Source organism: Molossus molossus, unplaced genomic scaffold (assembly GCF_014108415.1).
Source record: "Molossus molossus isolate mMolMol1 unplaced genomic scaffold, mMolMol1.p scaffold_m16_p_8, whole genome shotgun sequence".
Taxonomy (NCBI): Eukaryota; Metazoa; Chordata; class Mammalia; order Chiroptera; family Molossidae; genus Molossus; species Molossus molossus.
This window is the reverse complement of record NW_023425402.1, coordinates 5558165-5574262: the sequence shown is the minus strand read 5'-3', so window position 1 is coordinate 5574262 and position 16098 is coordinate 5558165. Positions and strand designations below refer to the sequence as shown.

At 61.2% G+C, this 16098-nt stretch overlaps 1 protein-coding gene across 3 annotated transcripts in view; it reads left to right on the top strand.

Moving 5' to 3' along the window:
- Nucleotides 1–16098, top strand: part of GRM4 (glutamate metabotropic receptor 4) — a 112689-nt gene that overhangs the window by 74837 nt on the left and 21754 nt on the right. For 2 of the 3 annotated variants that reach the window (XM_036248497.1, XM_036248499.1), the window contains 3 exons: nucleotides 200–335; nucleotides 3017–3171; nucleotides 5182–5322. In XM_036248497.1, coding sequence (XP_036104390.1) covers nucleotides 200–335; nucleotides 3017–3171; nucleotides 5182–5322 — 432 coding nt within the window. The remainder of the gene's footprint in view (nucleotides 1–199; nucleotides 336–3016; nucleotides 3172–5181; nucleotides 5323–16098) is intronic. The other variant, XM_036248498.1, reaches the window with a different exon arrangement.

Sequence of the window (16098 nt, the reverse complement as noted above, 5' to 3'; positions counted from 1 at the left end):
CTCTTGCTAGCAGCCTATTTTATAATGGGGAAACTGAGTCACAGAGGACTTAAGTGACATGTCCAGGGCCACCCAGCTGGTGAGTGGTGGAACCTTGGGCAGCTCGGCCGTGCTCTCCTGGAGGAGTGTGTGTTGGGGTGAAGGGGGAGAGCTCGCTGCTCCCCTGTCCGCTCCAGGCTGACCAGCCCTCTCCCTGCAGGGGGCGTGTGCATTGCCCAGTCGGTGAAGATACCGCGGGAGCCCAAGCCGGGGGAGTTCGACAAGGTCATCCGGCGCCTCCTGGAGACCTCGAACGCCAGGGGCATCATCATCTTTGCCAATGAGGATGACATCAGGTGAGGGGGCAGCGGGGCAGGGGTGGGGAGCCAGGGGTCCCTGTTGGTGACCTTCCTAGACAAGTCTGAGGATCCAGAGGGGTAGGGCGAGTGCGTGTGGGGCCAGGACACCCCTCGGGCAGGGCCACAGGGTGGTGGTACCCACGCTCTGCTCCCCGCCCCTGTGTCCTGCATCCACGCTTCCAACCAGGGGTGCGAGCAGGCGCTTTAATGGAGGGCGAAGGCCCTGGGCTTGGGGCCAGAGCACCAGGTTGTAACCCTGCTCCCTCTCCACTGGTTCTGACCTCAGGCACGCTTTTCAAGCTCTCTGGGCCTCTTTTCTGCCTAAAAAAAAAGCTAATGACCTCGGCCTGACAATGCTTACAAACTGATGCAGAGATGGCCTGCAGGCCTCTCCGTGCTTCCTCTTTGCTTTGTTGAGCTCGGAATCGCGGGAAGAGGCCTGGGTGATGGTTCTAGTCCTGGCTTGGGGACACTCACTGTGGGTAGTGTTGGCCCCTTCCTGGGCCTCAGCGTTTGCATCTGGAGAATGGGAGCAGGTGGGCACTAGGTGCCAGGACCATGCAGGGCAGAACCCCTGGGCCAGCTCACGGGGCCCTGCCCTCAGGGAGCCCCAGTCTGAGGGAGGTCACAGCCCTGTTTAGAGTCAAGTGGGGGAGGCTTGGCCTGCATTTGCTGAGAGGTGAGACAGACGTCATCCTCCGCAGGCCTTGCCCTCAGGGAGCTGGCTGGGCTGCTGTGCCCTCAGCCCCCCTTCCTCGCCTGCTGGCCGCACCCGTCGGCTCCCTCCCTGTTGCTAACAAGCATCCCCTCTGGGTCACATTCTTTTCAACACTTTGTCCACTTGGTAAAGGGCCCGTCCTGGACCCCTGGACTCCTGGACCCCTGCACTGCAGGAGAGCAGCTTCCCCCAGGGGGCGCTGCCGGGTCCCTGCAGGGAAGGAGGGGAGGTTCGGAACATCATTAGGGCCTCAGGAGGCTGAGGACCAGCTGCGGTGGAGGTAACTCAGGCAGCGAAGGACCAGACATGTCCTCAGAGTCTGACACCTCTGAGCTGAGCACAGAGGTTGCTCCTGACCCCTCACAGCTTATAGGTTCCTTAATTCTGGAGGTTCCTGTTGCCACAGGTCAGTCAGCTCTGGGGGTGCGGGCAGGGGTGGGCAGGGGAGGGAAGGGACCCCTTCTGAGCACTTTCTCCTCACTTCAGTCACCAGTCCATGTGTCTCCCCCTCCACCCCACAGCCCTGCACGAGTCAGGTCTCATCCCACCCGATGTGCCCACCCCAGGCCCCAGCTCAGCTCAGATGGACCCTGAGCTGGGAGGGGCAGGTGGAGGCGCCGAGCCACGGGGTCCCGGAGAAGAGGCCCCTGGGGGAGGGGGATGCATGGTGGGAGGTCGGGGGCATTTCTGGAAATCCACATGCATTTCTAGAAGAAAACAGAAGTAAAAATAAACCCAGGTGGCTTTGCAGGGCTGCAGCTTCGTCATTCCCGGCTGGCGTGGTGCAGGCGGTATTAATAGGGCTGTGGGTGGGGTTCTGAGAGCAGCCACACCTGGGTGCGTGTCCCTGGGCGGCAGCAGGTTCGGGGCTGGAAATGTGGAGTCAGGAGATGGGAGGAGGGAAGGCCTGGGCTCTGAGGCCTGGACACGATTGCTCCCTGGTGGCCCCAGGCTGTCCTTCCCAGGGGGTCGCCTTCTGTACAGATCCAGCAGCCACCCGAGCCCTGGGGCTGTGTCCTGGCTTCACCCCGGAGGGGCCCGGCCAGGGTCTGGTACCCTCTCACTCGCTTGCCTCCTCTGCTCCAGTGGGAGGAGCTGGGTTGGGGTCATTTCTCCCAGCCCCCCGTTTGTCTCCTCCCAGAACATGTCTTTGAGGGCCCACTTACTTCCTGCCTCTGTTAAGCGCCTCCTGGGGTCTTGGCTCAGTGGCGGCTCTAGGGTCCCTGGCTTGACCAAGACCACAGCCGCAGTAGGGGCGCCCGTCCGGGAGGTGTGGGGAGAGCTCTTTGCAGGCCCTGAACTCTGGCACTGAAGGAGGTGGGATGAGAGGGCACTGCTGGCAGGGGAGCACATGCAGAGGGGTGTGTGCAGGAGTGTGTGTGCGCATGCATATGTGTGTGCGTACATGTGTGTGTGTGCGTGTGCACATACATGTGAGAAGGGGTCAAGAAATATGGGTGTGGTTCAGGGCGAGGGTGGCTTGAACCTGAGCACAGGGGTTGGGCAGATACAGTTCTGGGCCTCAATCAGACAGGGGCAAGTACAGACCTAGGGAAACAGGTCTGGACTTGCAGGACAGGTGTGGCCCTAGGGGACAGGAGAGGGGCTGGGGAGCATATGGGGCCTGTGGGCGGGTGTGGGCGTAGAGGATCGGCAGGGGTGATGGGTACATGTGTGGTATGGGTGAGAGGGGTACCTGTGGGCCTGTGGGCAGGTGTGGGCCAGGGGCAGAGGGAAGAGTGGGCCGGGGGTACCAGCATGGACGCTGGGGCAGCTGTGGGCCCTGGGCTCACGTGGGCCAGTGTGGGGGAATCCAGGCATAGCCCGGAGACGTCACGGGCTGTGAGGGGGACAGGTGTGTGCTGTGGGAATCAGCCAACGGTCCGCTTGTAGGTGCGGCCGGGGCGGGGCAGTTGCGTGGACAGACACGGCTGGGCTGGGCTGGTGTGTGTTCCCGCAGGCGCGTGCTGGAGGCCGCACGGAAGGCCAACCAGACCGGCCACTTCTTCTGGATGGGCTCGGACAGCTGGGGCTCCAAGATCGCGCCTGTGCTGCACCTGGAGGAGGTGGCCGAGGGCGCCGTCACTATCCTCCCCAAGAGGATGTCCGTGCGAGGTAGGCCCGGCACGCCTGGGTGGCGTGCCCACCCGTCACCTACCGCCATGGTCCGTGTCATCCCTCCTGTCCCTCCTTATTGTCCCCCACTCCCCCCCCTCCTATCGCCACCTCCTGTCTCCCTTCTTCCTGGGCCCACAGCCTCTTTGGGCTGATGTTCCGGGCTGACCTCTCTGGCCACACTCGACCCAGCAGGGGGAATCCAGACTCAGGTTTTCCTTCCCCTCAGATGTTTCTGGGTGTGGGAGGCGTATGACACACACGGAAGACTCATTTACCAAGGGCTCATCTTCGTCCCCATGTACTCCATCCCCTTTCCGGCTGGAACAAGGCCCTCCTCCTGCCTGGGGCGCCCTCTGCAGGAAGGACTGGGAGCTGCCTGGAGGCTACAGGACAAGGGTGCCAGGAAGGGGCAGGGATCTCCGTGCAGAAGCTGCCTGGGGCAGGCAGGCCCTGGGAGGTACTGGGGTAGGGCCTGCCCTGCTCAGCATCCCTTCCTGGGACGGAACCCACTGTCACCTGGGTAGGAGCAGACGGCTCTGGCTGAACCTGCTGTGAGCTGTGAAGTTCCGTTTGTAGCCTGGTTTGCCAGGGACCCCCTGTCCTCACCACAGGGGAGGCAGGCTTCCAGGGCCTTCTCCCTTGCTCTCGCTCCATTGACGGGAAGGTCTGCGGACGTCCGCCTCCACCAGACTTTCCAAGAGACCGAGGCCTGAGCGGGGCGGGGACTTGCTCAAGGCCGCATAGCCGTGTCCTCTGTTCACCCCAGGCAGAGGGAGCACAGGCAGCCGTTTGCACACCACCCCTCCCAGCCTCGAGCCACAATAAACACAAAATAACAATAACTGGCTGTCGGTACATACAAATGCCAGGCCCCTTACAGACATCGCATTAGCCTTCCCAGAAACCATGTGAGACACTTTGTCCACATTTACATCGAGGCTCAGAGAGATTAAGTGACATATGGTGGCTACCACGGGGCAGAGCCGGGGTTGAACTCAGTGCTTGCCCGACGAGCACTTTCTCTCTGGACATTAGACAAGCCTCGGAGCAAGGGTTCTCGTGTGAGGGGCCTTTACCCTGCAGGCCACGTGGCAATGTCTGGAGACAGTTTTGGTTGTCACGATTAGTGGGCATCCGTAGGTAGAGGCCGGGAATGCTGTCTAACATCCCGAGTGCACAGGTGCCTCCCTGCCCCCGAGCAGTGAGCGAGGGGGCCCACGGTGCCCAGAGAGCCGGTGAGAAGCCCTGCTGTAGGCCAGTCCCTCACCAGTGCCAGCATTTCTGCAGCTCTGATGGCGATCACTGCACCTGCCCTGGGGCCCTGCCACAGCCAGGCCGCTCGCCGCTCGGCGTGGGCCCCCGGAGCTCAGGCTGGGGTCCTCTGGCCTGTCCAAGCAGCTGAGTCGACCGCGCACCTTACAGTGAACAGTCATAGATGTAGAAGGGGCACTGGGTGGAGAGAGAGGGCATTATCCACTCGCCAGCCTGCCCACCCTGGGAAAGGGCTTTCTCGGCTTGGAGCGGAGAGGGTGAGTCTCCAGAAGGGGCTGCGGCGGTAGTGGTGGGCAGTTCTGCACTTGAAGGGAGAAGTGCAGCCTCGGTCTTGCTGTGTGACCTGGGTCACCCCCTACCCTCTCTGGTCAGTCTCCTCGTCAGAACCTGCGAGCTCACCCCTCCCCCAGCCTCTGCTCCAATCTCAGGACCTGCAGGTGGCTCCTTCTCAGAGAGGCCCTGCATTAGCATTTTGGTAATAAAAAGGCAGCAGAAACATCCCATCGTGTTTCTCTTCCATAAAGGCAGTAGTAAGATTACACATGCTCCCCCTGGGACTTCATACAGCTCTTTTCATTTAGAACGAAATGAAATGCTCCACGTTCTGTTTTTTCCACCTGGGCCCTGGATCAGAGCTGTGCTCTTCCCTTCCCCCTCCCTCTGCCCGGGGGAGGCAGGAAGGCCTGGGACAGTGGAGAGGGGTTTGTGAGGCCCTGACATCTGGTTCCCTGCCAGGCTTCGACCGCTACTTCTCCAGCCGCACGCTGGACAACAACCGGCGCAACATCTGGTTTGCCGAGTTCTGGGAGGACAACTTCCACTGCAAGCTGAGCCGCCACGCGCTCAAGAAGGGCAGCCACGTCAAGAAGTGCACCAGTGAGCACGCGGGCGGCGCGCTGGGGCCCGGGGGCGGGCTGTGGAGGTGAAGGCTGTGCCCAGTAAGGCGCAGGTCCTGCAGGGGCAGGAGTCTCCAGGGGTCCCCGTGCCAGGGTGAGCAGATGGGCTGGCACCTGGGGTCCGAGTTGGGGGCTCGAGGGGCCAGGCCCGAGGGGCTGGGGCCAGGGCCAATTTAGGGTTAGACCCTAGAAGCCTTGGGGCCTTAAGGTGATCTCTCCCACGACAAGCCATCGCGAACCTGCTGAGAGGGGAAGCGGCTCCTGGTGTTCCCAGAGGCCTGTGGGGCCCGTGGTTGCCTTGGGGTATCGGGAGCCCACAGAAGTGAACCGATCCCAGCTGCCCGGTGTCAAGTCCAGACACTCCGGGTCAGGGCCTGTACAGAAACCGTCTCTAACCCCTCGGGCTCCCGGCCGCGCAGCAGACACCAGCTGGACCAGGGCATGTCTGTTCTGAGCAGGGGTGCAGCGTGGAGAGTCAGACACCCCCTGGAGGTTACCCTAAGGGAGAGCGACCGAAGCAGGACCAGGGAGTGAACGGGACCATGTCAGAGGAAAACGTGCAGTGGGGACAATAAGGCAGATAAGAAAGAGGATGGCCTCCCGGCTAACGTAGCACTTGCTCAGGGTCCTAAGACCCTCGGCAGCACAGGACAACGGCCCCTTTTACAGATAGAAAAACAGGCCCAGAGAGGGTAAGTAAAGAGACCGAGTTTCTGGGATGGAAGGTGGTAGCCCAGCTGTGGGCTCCAGGCCCTCAGCCCTCGGGTTGCCCTCACGATTTCGACGTGTGTCCTGGTGTCTCTTGGTCGGGGCCGCTCTGCAGCGGGGCCTCAGTGGCCCCGGGAGGGCCTGGGCGCCTCCCCTGAGGGGTGCCATGTGACGACGGCCAGCTCCCTCTCGCACCCTCCTGGACTGGTCAGGGCCGCAGGGACGTGTTGCATGGCTCTCGGGCGGGGGGTGGCACACTAGCGCCAGGGGAGGAGGGAGCACGATGAGGTGAGTGGGCAGGTGGGGAGCAGGCTGCCCTCTGGTGGGGGCCCAGTGGGCATGGTGGCCACTTAGGACTGTGGGTGTCCTCTAGGGGCCTGGGGAAGTTCCAGTGTGGGTGTAGGGGGCAGAGTGTGTGTCGCACACTGGTGTGTGTGGTCATGTGTGCGTGAGTCAGTATGTCTAGGGGAGAAGGGGTGTGTGGGGTGCTTGTGTTCCTAGGTGAGCTAATGACCGTCAGCACCGCTGTTTAGAGTGCATCTAGTACGTTCCGAACACGTCAAAGACCTCGTTGCGCCCTCACAGTAACTCGAGGGACTTGTGATCCCCGTATCACGGGGGAGGATATGGAGAGTCAGAGCCCACGCACCTTGCCCAAGGCTGCACAGCGGGTGCCTTCTGCAGGCGGTGGTCACGGCGGAAGTCCGGGAAGCCCACACGTGTCTGGGCGCGGGAGGCGAGCCCACGGGTGTGGTGGCTTGCGTCCTGTACATGCTTTTTTTTGGTGTAATTATTGAGACCATCCCAATTATTCTCAAAAGTGCCCAAGTGGTGGTGGGAAATTGTATGGTCACCCTGATCGTAGGTCGTCAGGTGTGGCTCGGGGGTGGAGATGGTGAGGTGGGCAGTGGCCACTGGCCTCGCTTGCCAAGGGCGAGGGGCTTACTGGAGTCACCGGTGGTGTTGAGAGGCAGGCGGGACAGGGCCTTGGTCAGTCCGTGTGGCCTCTCAGGTGGGGACTCGTGAGCATCTCCCAGCTGGGCTGGTGCACTGGGCAGAGGGCACCTCTCCGCCCTCAGGGAGGCTGGCAGAGCGGCCTTCAGAAGCGGTCGTGCTTCACTGTGAGCCTGAGGCAGGCTCTGCGGGTCGCTCGGCCTTTGCTTTCTCCTCTGAGTGGGGTTGATGGTGAGCCAGCCCGAGGGATCTCGGGACAGGTGAGAAGGTGTTACTGGAGGTACCTTAACTGTGAAATGCTGGCTCCCAAGTCTGGCTGTGCACTGGAATCAGGGGAGCTGTGGCCTGCTACCGGGACCCGCCCCCGACCCCCTGTGCAGAACCTGAGGGGCGGACCTGGGCGGTGGGGTCCTTAAAGCTCCCCAGGGGACTATGTATGTGTAGGGCTGGGAACCTTGCGTGGGAGCAGTACTTCCCCAACCTCGTTCACATGGAATCACCTGGGGACCTTTTAAAACTACTGATGCCTGACTCCCACCCCCAGACATCCTGATTGAAAGGGTACTGGATGCAACCTGGGCATCAGGATTTTCAAAAAGTGCCCCAGGTGTTCTGTGCAGTATAGCGTGGGTGGCTGGCTGAGAGGTGGGTGCGGGGAGGAGGACAGCATGCACCCCAGGCAGGAGGGCGGCATGAGCACAGGCGCAGGGGCTGGACGAACGCGGGTGGCGGCAGGAGAGGAAGGACAGCACTCACCGCTGACCTGAGCCTTCTCGCTGCATCTGAAGCCCCAGCAGAGGCTGGTAAGAGTCCTGGCGTGGCCCAGGTCAGGTGCGGGAGCCCATCCATCTCGGGGTGCGTGCGGCGAGGAGCGGAGCAGCTGCTGGCGATGTTTGTGGGGTCTGAGACCTGCCCTGGGACGGGGAGGCAGCTCTGGCTTCCCGTAGCCCTGCCCTGGTTTGACCTGGTCACTTGGGAGAATGTCGTTGGCTGGGAGGACCAGGACAGTAGCCACGGAGTACTGTCTCTTGACTGGATGCCCGGGAGGGAGGGGAAAGGGGATGAGTCACCCAAGTCTGGATCTGACTCTGTCTTCTCCCTGCTGTGTGACCTTGGACGAGTTATTTAACCTCTCCGAGTCTCAGACACTTGTCAGTAGAACAAAGATAATGCCCATCTCAGTGGTTTGTTGCGAGGGTTGGAGATACAGTGTGTGGAGAGGCGGCTGAGAATGGACGGCTGTGCGAGAAGCTGATGAAGGGCTGTCACTGTTGGTAGAGAGCGAGCGAGATGGGATTTGTAGGCAGCTGGGCCATTTAACAGTCAGTCAGCTGTGGGACCCTGGACCCTGGGGGGCAGGCTGTCACAAGTGTTGCACCCATTTAAAATCAATTTTGTTTTCATTATTGATTTTAGAGAGAGGAAGGGAGAGGGAGAGAGAGACAGAAACATTGATGACAGAGAACATCAGTTGGCTGCCTCCTGCATGCCCCCACTGGGGATCAGACCCACAACCTGGGCATGTGTCTTGACTGGGAGTCAAACCGGTGACCTCTTGGTACATGGGTCGACATTCAGCCACTGAGCCACAGCAGCCGGGTGTGTTGCGCCCATTTACACAAGGGGAGACTGAGGCAGTTTGAATACCGCAGCACTGGGCAATTGGAAGAGCTGGCGTTACCCCAAACAAGCCTGGCCAGCCACTGCCGTCCTGCCCACTCCTCTGGCTCCCCCTTGTCCTCAGCCAGCTCTGTACTCTCCACCTACCCCCACCTTGTCTCCAGGGCCTCTTCCCACCTCCCTCCTCCAGGAGGCCTGCCCCTCCACCCTGCGGGCCTCGGATTGGCCCACCCTGGTCCCCTGGATGCTGACAGTCTGCCTCGGCCCTGCCTGCGGCCCAAGGTCTCCACTGAACGAGCCCCCTCGGCTGCCTGTCAGCACCCCAGCTCAACGATGGGCCGTGTGGCATCTGAGAGGAGGGGAGGACCCGCTCATCCTGGGGTGTTGTACTTGGGAAGAGTGGATCCATCCTTCAAAGCTGGTTCAGTTGAATTCCCTCTAAGACAAAGATTTGAGAGCAAGTAGTGTATTTGGGAGGGGCTCCCAGGAGGCACTGCGGGGGGAGGGCAGGGAGCGACACCAAGCAGGTTACCACCCAGCAGCTGGGGCTTCACCCCCGGGGCTCTGGGACAGAGCAGCAGCATCCCACTGGAGGGAGGGAGCAGGGATGTGGACACCACCCTGTCAATCACTGGAGCTCTGAGTGAGGTGGTCACTCCTCAGCACCCAGCCTGCCGCACGCCTGGGCAGCGAGGGCTTCTGTGACCGGAGGAAGTCTCAGCAGAGTGGCAGGTACTGGCGGTTGCAGACGGGATTGCTGTGCCTCAAAGTGGTACGGGTTGGGGTGTGGGTGAGCACCCATTCCTTCTCAAACGTACAGCCACGAGAGTCCAGCAGACTTGAGTGTCAGTCCAGGTGTTGCCACTGCCCAGTCGTGTGGCCGAGGGCAGGTCACCTCACCTCCCGAGGCCTGTCCCCAGCGGAGCTGCCTCCCCGGCGGTTTCCAGAGGAGGGAAGCAGGTGTCTGCAGGAAGCACCTGCAGGGGCCCATGGATCACCCCACTCCTGAGCGAGCTGGGGTCACTGCGCGGGCATCGCTGCAGCTGCCAAGGCCTCCGGGAGGCAGCGCCTGCTCCCCCCCCCCCCCCCCCCCCGCCTGGCCTCCTCCCAGGGAGCGTGCGGCGGAGCAGGCTTTGGGAATTGAAGCCGTAAACAGGGCAGATGTGGCATCCGTCTTCTTGTCAGCACTGCCAGCCCGGTGATGGTTGAGTGGAGGAAGGCCCGGCTTATGAGGAAATAGGAGAAATTTACTGCTTGCTGCTCGGGGCCAGGGGCTCGAGAGGGGGGCAGCTGTGCGCAGCTGGGGATGTGTGGGAAGAGGCTGATCACCCAGCCCGTGCTCACAGCGGTGGCAGCAGCAGCCAATGTTTATATGGTATTTATTGCGCGTTGAGCTCTGTTCTAGCGCTTTGCATTTAATCCTCACAGCAACCCATTCTGCAGATGAGAAAACCGAAGCGTAGAGAAGTTAAAAACTTGCCCAAGGGCACGAGGTAATACATAGCAGAGCTGAGACTTGAACCCGGGCTGTCTGGCTCCAGAATGTTTTGCCTTGGGCCAGCTGATGTCCTATCCCCAGAGCCCTCCTGCGGTTCCAGCTTGGCTTTGCGGGACCTTCCCACCCCCACACTCCCAAAGGAACCTGTGGAGACCAACATTTGGAATTACCCTTGTGTGCCCGGCCATGCCACAGGCTGGGCTGGGCACGTCTGGCCCGTGGGCGTATGAGGCCTGCGAAATGAATACCAGCTGACATCACACACCTCACCTAATTAGCCTGACCAAATAGAGCAGGCTAATTTTTATTTATTTATCTATTTATTTATTTATTTTTATTATTATTTTTTATCCTCACCTGAGGACATTTTTGCAATTATCTTGAGATAGAGCAGTAAGGAGAGAGGAAGAGAGAGAGAGAAACATCGATGTGAGAGAGACACATCGAGTGGCCGCCACCCACACAACCCCAACTGGGGCCGGGGACAAACTGCAACCGAGATATGTACCCTTAGTGGGAACCGAACCCGGGACTCTCTGGTCCATAGGCTGGCACTCCAACTGCTGAGCCAAACTGGCCAGGGCGAGCAGGCTAATTTTTAAATTGGTAATTTTGTATGGTCCGTGAATGATGATACAAATATTTACATGGCCCTTGACAGAAAAAAGGTTCCCCGCCCCTGATAGAGGAACTCACACTTACTCATGCCATCAGCCAGCTGGTGGCCAGAGGGATCCGGGCCCTTCCACTCATTGCTTCTCACCTGTTCAACCAGTGTTTGCTAAGTGGCTGACTGTGTGCCCAGCCCTGTGCTGGGCGCAGGGATGGCGCCAGACCTGCCCCGGGAGCTCTCCCTGCAGGTCGGGGACAGTGTGACCTTGCACGCAAGGTGGTGTATGGTGGGGTCCTCCCAGCAGTCAGAGTTGGGCCTCCAGGGAGGGCCTAACAGTGAGGCCAGACAGGGCAGGTCTGGGAGGCCTCTGGGTGGGAGACTCGGGATGTTGCACCTTTAAAACAGGAGGTCAGAAGTCCTCACTGAGAAGGTGATACTTGAGCAGAGACTCAAAGGCATGAGCGAGCAAGGCATGTGGAAACCTAGGAAAGAGCCAGGCAGAAGACACAGTTTGTGCAAAGGCCCTGAGGTAGGCTCCTAGCTAGCAGGCTGAGGAGCAGGAGGAGGCCTCTGTGGTTGAAGCAGAGAGCACCAAGTAGATGAGGGGCAGGGGGCGCAGACCGCGTGGGCCTTGTAGACAGTTTGTAAGGATTTCATCTGTTATACACTGGAGACAAGGCCATTGTGGGGGGACTGACATGCCCGGTTCATGTTCTCACAGGCTCACGTGGCTGTGCCTGGGGAGGAGACGGGCGCAGGTGCAATGGGAGACCAGTTTGGAGGCCGGTGCTGTAGCCCAGGTGGGAGGGGATGGGGGCCTGGAGCAGGGTGGTGGCCGTGGAGGAAGTGAGAAGGGGTCAGAGTTTCCTAAGTTTTGCAGTATGGCCGCAGAGTTTGCTAAAGGATTTGAGGTGAGAGAGGACAGAAAATCAAGGATACCTCCAAGGTTCTTGCCCTGCGGTGAGGTGGGGCGGGTCAGGCTGGAGAAGAGTTAGGAGTTGGGTGCGGACAGGGAGAGTGCGGTGCCTGCAGGGGTCCGCGTGGCGAGGGGCTGGAGTAGGGGCTCGGGTGGCCTTATGCCTCGGAGAGTTGTCAGCCTGCGGACGGGACTGGCCGCGAGCCCAGGGACGCAGGTGCAGTCAGAGGTCTGGGCCGAGCCCTGGATGCTGAGATGTGGAGGGCGGTGGGGAGGAGGAGCTGGGCCCGGGGGGTGGAGAGCGTGCCAGGGAGGAGGGGTGACTGACACCCTCACAGGTTGTTGAGGGCTGAGAATGGGCTAGTGGACTTTTCCTCAGAGGTGGCTGCAGACCTGGGTTAGGGTTGGTCAGGAGGAAAGCGGAGGGGAGAAATTGATGACCCTGAGTTGGGACAGCTTTTTGAGCAGTTTTGTTGTAAACAGAGAAGGAGGGATGCTAGCTAGGGTGAAGTGGGGTCAAGAGGGGGCTTTGTTCATTTCAGTGGGAGAAATGGCAGCACGTGTCTGTGCTGAAGGGAGGGCTCAGCAGACGGGACAGGGTGCTGCTGGGCGGGGCAGGAGCATGGCTGAGGGGCGGGGAGAGGCCCGGGACTCAGGCCCCCAGAGCTCTCTCCTGCACCCCCTGGCCCTGGTCCCCTGTCTGGGAGAGCGAAGCCCCAGCGCCCGAGAACCTCTGGGGGCCTGTGCAGCTGCTGAGCGCGGCCTCAGCCACAGGACCTGGGGTGCCCTCAGGAAGACCTGCGTGTTTCCAGGAGGTGACGGGGCAACGGCTCGTCCTCAGGTGGTCAGGGAAGGGGGTGGCCAGGAAGTAGAACACAGCGGCTTCCTCCCCCTCTGTCTACGGGCGCTGAGCTGACTGGGCTCCTGTGTGCATGTGTGCACACGTGTGCGTGTGTGCGTGTGTATGACCATGTGCGTGTGCCTGTGTATGAGTGTGTATATGTGCATGTGGGTATGCGTGTGCATGTGTGCATGAGCGTGTGTGTGAGCCAGAGGAGGAGGGTGGAGGAGGAAGGAAGCTGAGGCTTACAGAGGATTCCTGTGCACGAGGTACGATGCCGTGTTCTGATCTGCGCCTCCGTGAACCCTCCAGGGGCCCCTCCAGGCAGTAACCCTCTCCTGCACCGCATCCGCGGGAACTGAGCTCCCCGAGACCAGCCACCCAGCCTGGGTCTGCGCTCGTCCACGGCGGAGCCAGGGCCCGCTGTGCTTGCTGGGTCTGTCACACCGGACAGCTCGCTCTGGGGGGTCCTGGCACTCTTGTCCTACTCCCTGAAGTTTGCCCAAGAAACAGAAGCTGATGTGTGTTGGCATATTGTACGTAAATGCAAGTTGATATGTGTGTCGACATGTGTGGTATGTCCACACACTGTGCTGGGCCCATGTGTGGACTGTACCTTGACTGCGGTCACTGCCGCTGCCCCCGTCCCTTGGCCCTCACCATCCCTGCTCTTGCCAGTGGAGTCAGTGCCCCGGGAGCAGTCCTCAGCCTAAGACTGGTGGGAGCTGGGGTCTTCACCCCCCAGATGGCACGAAGAGCCGTGTGCTGCGCAGTCTCCAGGAGGTCCCAGCAGGACTGAGCCCCACACCTGGACTTAGCTCTTTGTCTCCCCGTCTCACTTCCCCACCCCCACTGGTGCTCAGGTCACCGCCTCCCAAAGAAGACGCCGTGCTCAGTCCCTGGCAGGACCTGCCGGTGGGGCTTCTCAGCCCTGCAGTGGGCGAATCCGCACGAACGCATGCTCGAGGGAATGCCACGCCAGTTGTGTAGCTGTGTACATGCCTTGTGTGTTCATGTGCACGTGTGTTTATATGTTTGTACAAGGATATGTGTACAGGCATGTTCAGATGCATGTAGATATGCGTGTGCTAGTCTGTATGTGTAGATGTGAAAGCATGTGGGAGTATGGGTGATTCTGTGTCCGGTGCGAGGGAGCATGCGCACGCGCGCGCGTGTGTGTGTGTGTGTGTGTGTGTGTGTGTGAACTTGGGGGACTGTGCTGGGCCGGGTGAGTTGTGGAGAGGTGAGGGAGTCAAGGAGGAGCTCTGATTATTTCAACCCTGAAAACACATTTCAATTACAATTTACAACCAGCGGACAAAGGCTGCCGTCACCGTAGTAACCACAGCTGTGGGTTTTGATGGGGAAAATCCTCTCCACGGGTCCCTGGGCGGCTGTCAGCCCTGGCAGGGCCAGCCGCATCTCCGGCTCCGTGCCCCCGGACACAATTAGGACATCTTCGACTGTCGCTGCTGTCCTTGCCGCCTGCGTCTGGACTTTCTCTCGTCCACTCACTCTCAGAGGTGTGTCGCCTCCTCCCAGGGCTGCAGTGCCCCCCTGGGGTCTCGCCCACAGGGAGAGGGGATTTCCTGATCCCCTTTCCCTCCACAGCCACCCACCTCCTGGACCCTGCAGACCGGGTCCTAGCTCCTGACAGTGGGCACAGGCCTGGGCCCCAGGGGGAAGGAGGCAGGGCCGAGAAGGGGAGGGACAGTTCAGGGTAGTGAAATGCTTTTGGACCCAGAGAATCTGGGTGCAGATTCCAGCCCTGCCACTCCACCAGGGTCATCCCAGGTGTGCACGGACGCCTGCTAGGGCCAGGATTCCTGAGACTCTGGGTACGTCATCACTCGTCACTCGACTACCTATGAACCTGTTACCCCTCTGAAGGGGCTGGTCCAGCCTCCCTCCCAGAGCCGCGGGAAAGGGACCTGGCAGGCCGGCGCTGGCCCTCCGTGAGCGCCACGGGCTGGCGGGTTGTGTGCTGAGGGGGCCCTGCTGGTTATGGGCACAGCTTTGGGACGGAGCGTCAGTGTCCTTGTCTGACTGGGGTCTGTGGTTCCTGCACCCCCACAGCATGAGCACACTTAGGCTCTGCCCTGGCACCTCCTGTGGGGCCCGGGGGAGGGCGCTGGGGTTGGAGGGGTGCGTGCGTGTGTGCGTGTGCATGTGTGTGTGCGTGTGTGTGTCTCCCTAAGGCCTGGTGCTCTCTTGAAGGTGACAGGCCACCTCACTGCACCTGTTTTCTCATCTGTCACTGGGGCTAGACTTGAGACAGAAGCCAAGGGCGTGCAAGTGTGTTGGGAAGCTTCTAGAAGTCCATGGCTGGCACCGTGGAGCTTTGGGGTGGAGGTTTGGAGGGGCCCATAGCACATTCTCACAGGAGCCTCCAGGGCAGAGCAGGCTGCCCAGGTGTGGGTGCTCCTGCGGGGTCGTCCGCACTTCAGTGTCAGCACCGGTGGCTTCGCAGCCCCAGTGAGAGCACCTGGCCCAGGCCCCGAGTGGCCCAGGAGTGGATGCTTCAGCGGGACCCCTGGGGAGGGACCCCTGGGGAGACCCGAGGAGGCCGAGGGCAGCTCAGCTGGCAGGTGCAGCCAGGGTTCGCAGGCCCGTGTGCCCGGGGCCTTGCAGAGAGCTGCCTCCTTTCTGCAGCGGCCGCAGCCTCCTCCCTCCGCCCTGGTTGATAATTCGGTCTCTCCTCCATTTGCACCGCGGGGTGGTGGGAGCTGCGGGGAGCTGCAGCAGGAGGGACCCAGGGTCGTGGGGGGTGGGGGTGGGTCCGAGGGGGGCTCTCAGGCTGCCTTCCCAGCCCCTTTGGGGACAGGACGGTGTCTGCGTGTCTCTCCGGGCTCTGAGAGCCTTGTGATCAGAGGCCCTGGACAGAGGGTGGACTGGCCATGCGGAGGGTTTACTCTCCCATCATCCTGTCTGTGCCTCGACCTAGAAATAGCGGGCAGGGCGGGGCTTCCCTGTCCTGGTCCTGCTCCCTGGTGTTTAACAAACTTCAGGCTGTCTCACCCGCGGGGATGTTAACCCATTAGTCCCCACGGGGCTCTGGCCTGACCCTGAAGTAAGGACCGTCATTCTCCCCTCTCTGCGGACGAGGCAATGGAAGCCTCGTGGAGTGACAGGCTCAAGGTCACACAGCTGGAGGTGTCCGTGGAGTGGGGTTCCAGCCCTGCAGGGGGCCGGGTGAGGGGTGCAGCCTCGGAGCCCCCCCCCCCAGCCCCGAGGCCTCACTGCAGAGCTGTGGGCTCTGGCTGGACCATCATGCCCTGACCCACTGGACACCTGCTCCCAAACTATGCAGCCTGAGTACTGGCTCTGACCCTGACCCCGAGGTTGGGGTCCTGGTGCCAGGTTCAGCCCTGGTTGCAGGGCTTGGAGGCTGAGGCAGGGACACGAGATGTGCCACCAGTGCCGTGGGCCCTGGGCGGGGGGTGAATGTCTCTGGGTAAGAATGCAGGAACCCAGGCAGGGAATTGCGGGCTCCTGGGCCTAAGGTCAGGTGCAGTCTGGGACGGAGGGCGGGGGAGGGGCTGGAGCCCGGAGCTCATCCTGTCACCTAGAGGCTGCTGGGACCTGGGCTTCCTCTCTGGGCTTCAG